The 12,488-nt window shown below is 33.6% G+C and overlaps 1 protein-coding gene across 1 annotated transcript in view; it reads left to right on the forward strand.

Moving 5' to 3' along the window:
• The window catches only part of LOC107731115 (anosmin-1), a 64,220-nt gene that overhangs the window by 48,737 nt on the left and 2,995 nt on the right, over positions 1-12,488 (forward strand). Inside the window, exons 6-10 of the mRNA XM_016542104.1 lie at positions 329-472; positions 5,119-5,207; positions 8,040-8,211; positions 9,709-9,923; positions 11,728-11,854. Of these exons, the coding sequence (XP_016397590.1) occupies positions 329-472; positions 5,119-5,207; positions 8,040-8,211; positions 9,709-9,923; positions 11,728-11,854 (747 nt within the window). The remainder of the gene's footprint in view (positions 1-328; positions 473-5,118; positions 5,208-8,039; positions 8,212-9,708; positions 9,924-11,727; positions 11,855-12,488) is intronic.

Below are 12,488 nucleotides of genomic sequence, written 5' to 3' on the forward strand. Positions count from 1 at the left end.
GAGTAATGATGCTGAAAATACAGCTGCGCATCACAGAAATAAATGACAGTTTAACAGATATTCACATAGAAAACAGATATTTTAAATTATAGAAATATTAAAAAAATTGTACTGTATTTTTTATCAAATTAATGCAGCCTTGGTGAGCAGAAGATACTTAAAAAAAAAAAAAACATTTAAAAATAATGTTTCCAAACTTTTTCAGCACAGGCAGGAATACATCATTTAGAACTGGACTAGATGTCCAAATAAACACTAGAAGTGTGAATCAGCTTTGTGTCTCTGGTTGTTTATAGATGTGTGTTTGTGTGTGTGATGTGTTGTTTAGAAGCCGGATCTAAGCTGAGGAGACTGGAGGCTCCTGATCTGGGTTTGGTGTCGATGAAGCGAGCTGCGGGAGCTCTGGAGGTCGGCACACCATATTACCAGGACGCACAGCTACAGGTCCGCATCTACTGGAAGAAGAGAGGAGGTACAACACGCATCAACACACACAACACACAACAACACACACATCAACAACAACACAGACAACACACACACACACACAACAACACAGACAACACACACACAACACATCAACACACTCAACAACACACACATCAACAACAACACAGACAACACACATCAACACAAACAACAACACACACAACAACACACACATCAACAACAACACACACACACACAACACACCTCAACACACACATCAACACACACACATTAACACACATCAACACAAACAACAACACACACATCAACAAACCCAGTTACACTCAACATCAGTCTAATGAACTTCCTGTGATTCATTATTTTCTGTGAATCAGTTCAAACATTTCAGTCAATCAATCAATGTACATTACAACCCTGAGTCAGTTTATATAATTCTGAGTCAGTTGACAACTCTTTTAGAATCATTTTTAGTTTAAGAATAATTATGCTGACTGTTTATTTTCAGATTTTTAGAATACATAGATGTATATCAACGTAAGTTCAGTACCCTCATTAATTAACAGCCATTAAAACCCATTTAATTTTAAGCCATTACATTTTAATGATAATTTAGAAAATAATTTTTAGATATCACATCCTAGAAAATTGGAAATAACTTTATTTATTTATATATTTTATTTATTTATTTATCATTACTATGTTTTTTCCCCCCAAAATACTAGCTGCTAAATCATTGAAATGCTGGATGACAAAATATCTTACATTTTATTTATTTAAATACTGGATAATTTTAATGAGCATTTAAATATTTATCCATTAATATTTACATAACTGACCAAATTAGGAATAAATTAGAGCATTCTATGAAATGAAGTGTTCTTTTTTTGGTCTTTTGACATGGCTCACAAAATGAATTTAATTTTTTTTTTAATATTTAATTAATATTAATATTTATTAATATTTAATATCTAAATTACATTTTTCAACTTGATTATTAATAGCATGTAATGTTTCTGGAAATAATGCATTTGCTGTATATGGGTGATCCATTAAGAAAAATAAATATATTATTAAAAACTACACCAACATTAGTGATGTTAATTTCAAATTTTAATTGCAAATGAGTCTTTTTAACTGATTTCTGAATGTGTCGGAGCGTGACGTCCACACAGTCACTGAGAACGACCTCACATGTTGTATTTCATTAGCTTGTAAGCTGAGTTTAATTGCTGGAGGGGAAATATTAAAACCTCACGCTCCTGTCGAGCCGTATTCGCTGCTCGGTGTTACGCCGCTGTGAAGCGTGTGAATGAGCGAAACCTGATGTTGATGCTCCAGTCTGGAGCTGCTGATTGTGATTCTCTTTCACAGTCTGAGCTGTTCATGTGATTCGTGCTTGTGTGTTTCTGCTGACTCAGATCCTGCTCAGAGCTTTTATTCTGCTGGACTCAAAGCAGCAGCTCAAGCTGAACTAATCTCACTTCTGCTTCAGACAGAAATCACACACTCACACTCAAGATATTCCAGCTAGAGATGTGCAGAGCGACATATGTGACCCTGGAGCACAAAAGCAGTCTTAAGTGGCTGGGGTATATTTGTAGCAATAGCCAACAATACATTGTATGGGTCAAAATACTTCATTTGGACAACTTTAAAGATGATTTTCTCAATATTTAGATTTTTTTTGCTCCCTCAGATTCCAGATTTTCAAATAGTTGTATCTCAGCCAAATATTGTCCTATCATAACAAACCATACATCAATGGAAATCTTTCAGATGATGTATAAATCTCAATTTTAAAAAAATGACACTTAAGACTGGTTTTGTGCTCCATGGTCACATATTTCATAGTTACTTGGTGTTTTTTCTTCTTTTTTTTTTTGGAAACTAGTTGAATAATCAGTGAGATGCAGGATGACATAATTGTTATAGCACAAACTAGAATAATTTAGAATAATTTATTATTTATTTGTTATTTAATTTAGTTTTTTTACAAAAAGACTTCATGGTCAGCGAGATGCAGGATGACCAAAAAAAATCTTCGACTTTTTATTGAACAAACTAAAAAAAATCAAATAGTTTAATTGCTTTATTACATTTATTTTTAAAGTTTAATTTAGTCTAATTTAGAAAAAATGACTAGCTGATAAAACGGCAAGATGCAGGATGACAAATATCTTGAACATTTCATAGTGCAAACTATCTTGACTAGAAAAAAAAAATCTCTTGAAGTTTTTGTAGCACAAACTAGAACATTTAGAATAACTTAATGTATTATTTATTATTTCATTTAATTTCAAAATGTTATTATTTAATTTAATTTAGAAACATGACTAGTTGATAAAACAGTGAGATGCAGGATGAAAAATGATTTTGAAAATTTCAGAACTTTTAGAATGATTTTATTTACTATTTCATTTATTTTTAAATTTTTGATGTGGTGTAATTTAGAAAAATTATTAATTGATAAAATAGTGAGATGCAAGATGACAGAATATCTTGAGATTTTTATAGCACTAACAAGATAATTATTTATTATATATTTATGTATGTATTTTTTATTTTGATTTTTTTTTCTAATTTAGTAAAATTACTAGTTGATAAAACTTTTTAAAGTACAAACTACAAAATTTAGAACAAGTTAATGTTTTTCGTAATTTTTTATTTAGTCTAGAAAAATGAGATGCAGGATAACAAAAATGTCTTTAACTTTATATCACAACTAGAAAATGTTCAATAATTCAGTGGATGGTTCCTCTGAATACAGCGTGCGAAGGAGCATTTTTGGTTACACTTTACTTGAAGGGGTGTGCATAAGACTGACATGACACCTTTATAATCATGACATGACACGTGTCATGAATATGTTTATGCCATTTTAATGCAATGACATTGTTTGAGATGTCTTTGTTATGGGTTAGGGTTACGTCAAACAATGTCATCTCTGTATTAAAATGGCATAACTGAGCGGATGACACTTAATGACAGCTGTCATAAACATGCATAAAAACTCCTTCATATTCATGACATGTGTCATGTCATGATTATAAAGGTGTCATGTCAGTCTTATGCACACCCCTTCAAGTAAAGTGTAACCGCATTTTTCAGTTTTCGAACGCAGCACTTGTTTATTTTACTCTGTAGTTTTTCTTCTTCTCCAGCTGCGATTCCTTTTTTCTGCTTCCAGAAATGTTCTGAGCTTCACGTCGGCTCCTTCAAAGGCTCTTTTATCTGGCCGACCGCAGTCGAGTCCCTCTGAAGGACCGGAGCCCGTCCAACTCCATTATTAATCTGAAATGTATCGTTTGACGTCCAAACGGCGCAGTTTGATGAATAATAAACGGGAGGCGTTGCATAAACACTGCTGATTAGCGCAGCGAGCCTCTACTGTTCTGTAATCGCGGCGCGGGAGGAAACTGTTCACTTTTAATAAAGAAACGCACAGGTACTTCATGACAATAAACACTAGATAGAAACCGAGAGGAACAGTTCAGACAACAATTCAAATGCTGTCATTATTTGCTCTTCATGCAACTTGAATCTTGAAATGATTTGAATGCACTTTTTTCATGCACATTTTTCTTATATTTAATTTAGTCTAATTTATAAAAATGACTAGTTGATAAAAAAGTAAGATGCAGGATGACAAATAGACAAATATCTTGAATTTTTGTAGTACAAGCTAGAACTTTTTAAATAATTAAATTTATTGTTATTTATTTATTATTTTATTTATTTTCCATTTTTTTTCTATTTAGTCAAATTTAGGAAATGACTAGTTGATAAAACAATGAGATGCAGGATGAAAAAATATCTAGAAAATTTACATTTTATTTATTATTTATTTTATTTTATAGATATATTATTCTTGTGATTTATGTTATTAAATAACAATGATTTTAATGCACTTTTTGACCACCATGTTTTCAAAATATGGTGGTAGAAAATATTAATTGAAGTGTCTGTATGTCATTTTTCATATATTAAAGTGTTTTAGTAAATATCTGTAGGTCAATATTTCGGTTTACGACTATATGTAGCGCTATAGTGCATATGTATTTTATTTATTTTTCTTTAATTTAGTCTAATTTAGATAAAAATGACTAGTTGACTAGTTCAGCGAGACGCAGAATGAAACAATATCTTTAACTTTTTAAACAAACTAGAAAATTAAAGTAATTTAATTTATTATTATTATTATCATTATTTATTATTATTAATATTATTATTTATATTTCAAATTTTTAGTCCAATTTAGAAAAATAACAATGATTTTAATTCACTTTTTTTTTTACCCCTATGTTTTCTAAACACAGTGCCGTTCGATTAGTTTTGTGGAAAAAAAATATAATAATTTCTTTCTCTTTGTATTTTATATCAATATGATACAAAATTAAACTGTTTAAAACCATGTGAAAAATTAGTTACATCAAAAGTAATCAAAAAGTAGTCTGATTATGTTACCTAAATTGTGTAATGTAATGGATTACGCCACTGACTACAATTTCTGTCTTGTAATTTGGGATCAGTAATGGATTACAATTTGAAAGTAATCTACTGTAAAAACCAGTAAAATCTCAAAGTTCAAATGATCAAGAGATGTTTTCCCACTGTTTTCACTGAATATGTGTGTGTTGTGAGATGTTTGTGTTGATGTTTGGTTTGCAGACGCTGCTGTGAACCGCTATCACGTTCAGTGGATGCCTGAATACTGCAGCTACAACCGAAGCGGAGCGCCGCAGAAATCACTGACTCAGGTTTGTGTGTTAGTGTTCATTTCTCTTCATTACTGCAGCTGATTAGCGTGTGTTGTTTCAGATGATGTGCTCAGAATGTGCTCCAGTGCCTAAGAAAACACAGGCATTAAAATCACATTTCCAGGAAGCGGGAGTGAATTTATCAAACCTCCAGAGCGGCCCCAGTGGAGCCTTAACCTGCGGCCCCGAGCCGCGCGCTTGCTGCTCGGAAACACGCATTCGCTTTCTGCTTCATGACTGAAAAACTACATTTTTACCTTTTCCAAAGATAATGGGATCGTTGTTTGCTTGTTAAATGTCATTGATGAGTGTTGTGGTTGCTAGGGGAAAGCTCGAGTGTTGTGGGTGGTTGCCAGGGTGTTGCTAAGGTGTTATAGGTGTTGCTATGCAGTTATTAAAGTGTTCTAGGTGGTTGCTAGGATGTTGCTCTGGGGTTATGTATTCTGGTTGGTTGCTATGTAGTTTCTAGGGTGTTCTGACTGGTTGCTAGGCTATGGGGTTGCTAAGATGTTCTCGGTGTTGCTATACAGTTTCTAATGTTTTCTGTCCTGGGTGGCTGCTAGGGTGTTACTATGCAGTTTCTAAGGTGTTCTGACTGGTTGCCAGGACATTGCTATGGGGTTACTAAGGTGTTCTAGGTGTTGCTATGCAGTTTCTAAATTGTTCTGGGTGGTTGTTATAGTGTTCAAGCTGGTTGCTAGGGTGTTGCTATACAGTTTCTATTATGTTTTCTGTGCTGTGGGTGGTTGCTAGAGTGTTGCTATGCAGTTTCTAAGGTCTTCTGACTGGTTGCCAGGACATTGCTATGTTCTAGGTGTCGCTATGCAGTTTGTAAATTGTTCTGGGTGGTTGCCAGGATGTTGCTCTGGGGTTGCTATAGTGTTCAAGCTGATTGCTAGGGTGTTGCTATGCAGTTTCTAAGGTATTCTGGGTGGTTGTCAGGACATTGCTATGGGGTTGCTAAGGTTTTGTAGGTGGTTGCTAGGGTGTTGCTATGCAGTTTCTAAGGCGTTCTGACTGGTTGTCAGGACAATGCTATGAGGTTGCAGTTGGTTGCTAGGGTTTTTCTGTGTAGTTGCTAAGGTGTTCTATGTGGTTGCTAGAGCATTGCTATGAAGCTTCTAAGGCATTCCGGCTGGTTGTTAGGCCATTGTTATGTAGTAGCTAAGATGATATAGGTGGTTGATATTGTGTTGCTGTGCAGTTTCTAACATGTTCTGAGTGGTTCCTAGGGCTTTGTGTAGCCTATACTATAACTGATCAAATTGAGTGCTTTGTTGCTTGATTTTAGTGTTCTGTTTTTTTGTGATTGATTCTGTACCTTCAAATAAAACATTTTTTCAACTATTCTTAAAAAGATTGTTTAAAATAAACAAGAATTTTTAGTAAAATATGATGTGAGCTTATTGGGAACAGGGGTGTGCTTAAAGGGTACAAAAATGTACCCATTAAGCACAGCCAGACTTTTTGCATTTAATGATGTACATCTTAATTGAAATGCTTTTGTCATTTAAAATAAAATAAAATATTATTTTGTGAGAGATTAATATTTTTTTAAATTTAATTTTAACATAACTTCTTGTGCTGAAACTGATGTCTTGTGCACTAAAAATGTCTCAATGTAGATTTTGGTGAGCTTAATAGGTACGTTTACCCTAGTTGTTAAGATGTTCTAGGTGGTTACTAATGTGTTGCTATGCAGTTTCTAAGGTGTACTAGTTGCTATGGGGTTGCTAAAATGTTGCAATGCAGTTTCTAAGGTGTTCTGGGTGATTGCTAGAGTGTTGATATGCAGTTTCTAAGGAGTTCTAGTTGCTATGGGGTTGCTAGAGTGATGCTATGCAGTTTATAAAGTGGTTGCTAGGTCATCGCTGTGTAGAATGCTAGAATGTTCTAAGTGGTTGTTACTTTGTTGCTATGGTGTTCTGTAGCTCAAGCAGTAGAGCAGTAGTGAGTATTAGTGATGCCAAGGTCATGGGTTTGATTTCCAGGGAAATTAACTGATCAAATGTAATAGATTAATGTAATGTAGTTTTATATGGAAGGCAGATAGGGCAAAAATTTTTAAATGGAATGCATGAAGTTTGAAAGTGTCAACACACACTGTTCGTCTGAGCTAACACAGCAGTTTTGAACGTTAAGACGTCAGTTTTTTGCCACGTTTATATAGTACGTGTAAAAACGCAACATTTTACCACGTTAAGTCGAATTCTGGCTGTTCGAACGTGCAATACGTTTTAAAGCAGATTTGCCTCTAGATTTAGCCTCACATTGATAATTTCTTTAGTTTATTGTGGCATTGCTTCACTGATATCTATTGTGCTAGAATAAATTAATGTTACAATGTAAATTAAAAATGTTCTACCTGAAAAAGAATGTTAAACTAAACAGCTAAAAAGGACATGACACATCATGACACAAGACTGACATCACACACAATGTACCGATGCATTATCCTTCATGAACAAATATAACATCTGATGTTTGCATACGAGCATACCAGTGTGCACATCACATCACATATGCAATTATAGTCTCAAATACAGAAATTTAATTGGCTGCTGTGCATGTTGTCACGTTAATGTGGACAAACACTAGATGTTGACACGGTCAAATTTCACACGTTTTGTATAAAGACTTTTGGCCCCATCCACCTTCCATATCTTTAGACGTTGCTTGGGACTGTGTTTTGAGGTGGTTGCTAACTGCAACACATTAGAATCATACATGAGACATTTGCATGAACAAACACCACTGTTTTCTTCATAAAATATACAATTGTAGTTGCATTCTTCCACAGGTCACTCTGATAAACGTGTTTCTCTTTTGCAGGAGAACTTCATCAATCTCCCCGGTCTGCTGTTCTCCTGTAAGTACAGAGTCACCGTTCACATGCTCAGCGCTAAACGACGCTCCAAAGACGAGAGCATCAGCTTCCTGACGCCGTCCTGCGCGACTCTCCAGAGCAAGAGCGTCAAACCCATCGCCTGTCCCGGAGACACACGTAAGCACGGAGGCGCTTATCACTCATTAGGAGTGTTTGTTTTCAGACTAAACTTCATACAGGTCATACATTTAGCTTGAAATATGACATTTGAGGGATTAAAGTGAGGGAAAAAAAATCAGGTTTATTTAAGAGAATGTATTTTTCTTTTGTTACTATATTATAGCCTATTGTGGCTGCACATTACATTTACATTGTACCAGCAGTGTTATTTTAGTATCATTGATTTACTATTATAGTTTTTTAAATATTTTTCAATGTTTATTTTTCTATTTTCCAATTTCATTATAGTTTTAGTATGTTTATTGCATGTTTTTGTCATTTTTATTAAATATCTGTATCGTTTTTATAAATTTTTATTTCAGACTTAGTAATTTTAGTACTTCACACACACAAGTTCTGTTTTGTATTTTATAAATGATTTCATTTTATTTTAAGTTAACTTTTTAATAATTTTGTTGTTTTTGTCATTAGATTTTGTTTTTCTTTTAAATGTCTAATAGTTTTTTAGATTTTTTTTGTTTTATTAATTTTGTTGTGTTTTTGTCATTTTTAGTTTTTTTAAAATGTTTTTATAAATTTTTATTTCAGTTTTAGATTTAGTAATTTTAGTACTTCAACTAAATTTAGAAATGTTGCCTTAGCAACTAACTGAAACATTTACTGAAAAGCATACCTGAAGGTTTTTTTTTAATTTTAGTTCTGTTAACATTTATTTTTAGATAACATTTATAATTTGTCAATTTATGTAAATGTTCTTTTTTCCAGATCATTTTAGTTAACAGTAATTAAACTGAGATGGAGTGTTATTTTGAGCCCATACTAATAGTATTTTATTATCACTGATATACTATTATAGATTATATTAAAATGTAAATTAATTTTATAATTTCTGTTTTCCATTAGTTAAAGTTTTTGTTTTCACTTTTTTAAATCTTATTATTAGTTTTATTTGTAGTAAAGTTTTAGTTTTTTTCCCCCATTTTTTAAAAATGTATTATTAGTTTTATTTTCCCTTTTAATTTGAAAGTTTTTTTTATTTTTTTTATTTTGTTGCATGTTTTCACGTTTGTTATGTTTTTTTGTTAATATACCTATTTTATTCATTTTTATTTAAATTTAAATTTAGTTATTTTAAGTACAATCGACCTAAATGAAATGAAATTGAGAAATGTTGCCTTGGCAACTGACTGTAACAAAATAAGTTGTTTATATTTTATTTCAAGCACTGCAAAAGTTTTCAAAATGTGTTTAGTCTTAGTTAACAATAATAACCCTGGTACTAAGTGCTTAAAATGAAACCCTCAATAAATTGAATTCAGTGATTAGTTCCCATATTTTTCATAATATTTATGTATTTTTGTCATTACCCAGTATGTTTATAAAAATTGCTACGTCCTGAGTCTGACACCTCATTCCTGTAGTGGGATCCTGAAGTGTTTAGTGTAATTTTTGTGTGGTCTCCTGATGTATTTGATGTTTTTCTGAAACTCTCAGCGCTGGCGAAGGTTTTGGCGAAGCCTGAGAATCTGACGGCGTCCTTCAGCTTCCGCGACGGTAACGTGACGGCTCGTTTCCTCTGGAGGGTGTCGCGTTCGCAGCCGCTTCAGCCAGTCACGGGTTTCCAGGTCACGTGGGCGGAGGTTTCTAGTGCGAGCCGTCCGAACAGCCTTCCCAACAGCATCATTTCCCAGTCTCAGATCCTGCCACCTGTGAGTCGTCTCCACACACGCCGTTCTCTCGTGAAAGCTGCATAAATTACACTTACATTACGTGTTCTTGGCCCGCGCTTTCTCACCGGAGCGCCTCTCATGGAAAATCGGTTACATATTCAAGTCCAAGAGTGTAAAATATGATACACAATCATCTTGTGTGAATAACGCCAGCGCTGGCATCGGCCCACAGGATCCGGCTGATGAATCGAGCGCTGCATGAGGCACGGAGGCTGCTCCTTTAGTCACCTTTTACTGAGCAGACCTCATACTGTATCTGGATGCTTTCTGGATGAAGTAATGTTGAGTGGTATATCAAATGTTCACAATGTATTTGTATGGTTTTGTTGCCAATAAAAATATAACTTAATATGATATTAAGTAATAATATAATGCATACATAATATTTTTTATTTCTTTAGTGCATATAATTGTGTGACACACACAGATAAATAGATATAAATTTAACTACTATATAATAAAAAATTCTACATATAAATATTATATATAATTATTTATATTAATTCATATATAAAATGACATATGCTATATACTACATAAATTAAAATACTACATAGCAACATATAATTTATAGTTGACAATAGTTGTCAAATCCTCTTGTTCTGCATGTTCATTTGATTACCAGAAACACAGATTTTGTGTGGAAAAAAAATATATATTATTCATTATTATTATTTATTCATTTTAGATGTTTACTTTTGGAAATATATATTGGAATAATATTTACATAAAGAATATCGGCCGATATATCGATATCAGACTTTTTTTTTTTTTTACTTCCTAATATCGGCATCGGCCCCAAAAAACCCATATCGGTCGGGATTTCTAACATAATGCAATTATTTATATTACGTAGTATTACAGTTATTACAATACAATATTTAATATTTAAACTTTAAATATTACAGTAAATATAAAGCTGAAAAATATTGAGATATCATTTTCAGCTACATCACCCAATCCTAATGGGAAGGTTTATCTTGAAGTAAATAATTGATTAGTGTTCATGTGGTAGTTAATTTCTAACATAATACACTTATTTATATTACGTAGTATTACAGTTATAACAATACAATATTTAAACTTTAAATATTACGGTAAATATAAAGCTGAAAAATATTGAGATATCATTTTCAGCTACATCACCCAATCCTAATGGGAAGGTTTATCTTGAAGTAAATAATTGATTAGTGTTCATGTGGTAGTTATTAGTATGTTCTCAGTGATTGAGTGTCGTTTTGAGCTCATTCTTCATCTGACATCAGCGCTGTCAAACATCTAGCAGATCTTCTCCATCAATAACACTGGCTGCTCTCCTCGTAGAACAAACAGTTCAGCTTTAATCGACTCAATCAGATTGAAATACATCAAATCCAATTGCATCCAGTTCTCATCCGCACGATTCCTCAGATCCTTTCTGAAGGCCGGTTCGAGGCACGCCATCATTATCAGATTGGACTCGTGTGTGAATGATGTGGAATCTGTGGTGTTTATGGATGATTTCATTCTTCATAACGAGTAAATCTGAAGGATTTCCAATGAGCTCATGACAAACACGAAAATGAAGGCGCTGGATGATGCTTCATGCCAAAACATGTTGGAGAAACATGTGCTTCTTTCAGGAATAATCTGATCTGACCAGTCTGAAAAGAGAAAATGCATTGGATTATACAGAAATCACAACATAGTCATTTCATATATAAACCATTTTTGTTGCATTTCCATGAAAAGTGGCTGTATTATGAAGGATCTGATGAAAATGTATTTTGCTTTGTTTTCCCAGGATCGTAACCTTCTGGTCGTGTCCAACCTCCAGCTGGCCACTTTCTACAGGTTAGAGGTTCAGGTGATCACCGCGGCGGGAGAAGGACCTGCGACAAAGAAGATCTTCCAGACGCCGCTTCAGCAAAGTAAGCAAACATGATTCTGGAGATTAAAGCGGCGGCGTGAAACCGCGAGTGGTTTTGCTTCAGGACACAGATTTTACATTAAACATCAACTGAAGATCAATTGTTCAAAAGCAGTGTTGGGGGTAACGCATTACAAGTAACGTGAGTTACGTAATCGGATTACTTTTTAAAGTAACTAGAAGGAAATATGTGAGTTACTTTTTCAAATAAGTAACTCTAGTTACTTTGTTTCCATGTATTGACTGACAGCTCTGGTGTTGCCATGGTGACAGAAATCAGGAGTAAGTGCAGAGCGTTGTGTGTGAACATGATCTTACTGTAGCTCTAGACTAAATGAACATGTATTTACTCATCTCACCTGCACAAATTCAGATTCAGTGTTATTCAAAATGAATAAAAACAGTCAAATGCAGACACAGAATATTATACAAACCTGCATTAATTAAATATGTTAAATAAGACAAATATAATTTATGTACTTTGCTACTGACCTTCGATGGTCCAATTCAACCATACTAAGCAAAAATGACACATTTGTGTTTCATTTTTGTTATTGCTGAATAGTGTTGAACTTTCTTCTCCTGTGTCACATTCTACTGTACAGACGTGAATTTACATTTCCTTCAGCCTGAGG

The sequence above is a fragment of the Sinocyclocheilus rhinocerous genome, unplaced genomic scaffold (genome assembly GCF_001515625.1).
Source record: "Sinocyclocheilus rhinocerous isolate Xijiao unplaced genomic scaffold, SAMN03320098_v1.1 scaffold2836, whole genome shotgun sequence".
Lineage (NCBI taxonomy): Eukaryota > Metazoa > Chordata > Actinopteri > Cypriniformes > Cyprinidae > Sinocyclocheilus > Sinocyclocheilus rhinocerous.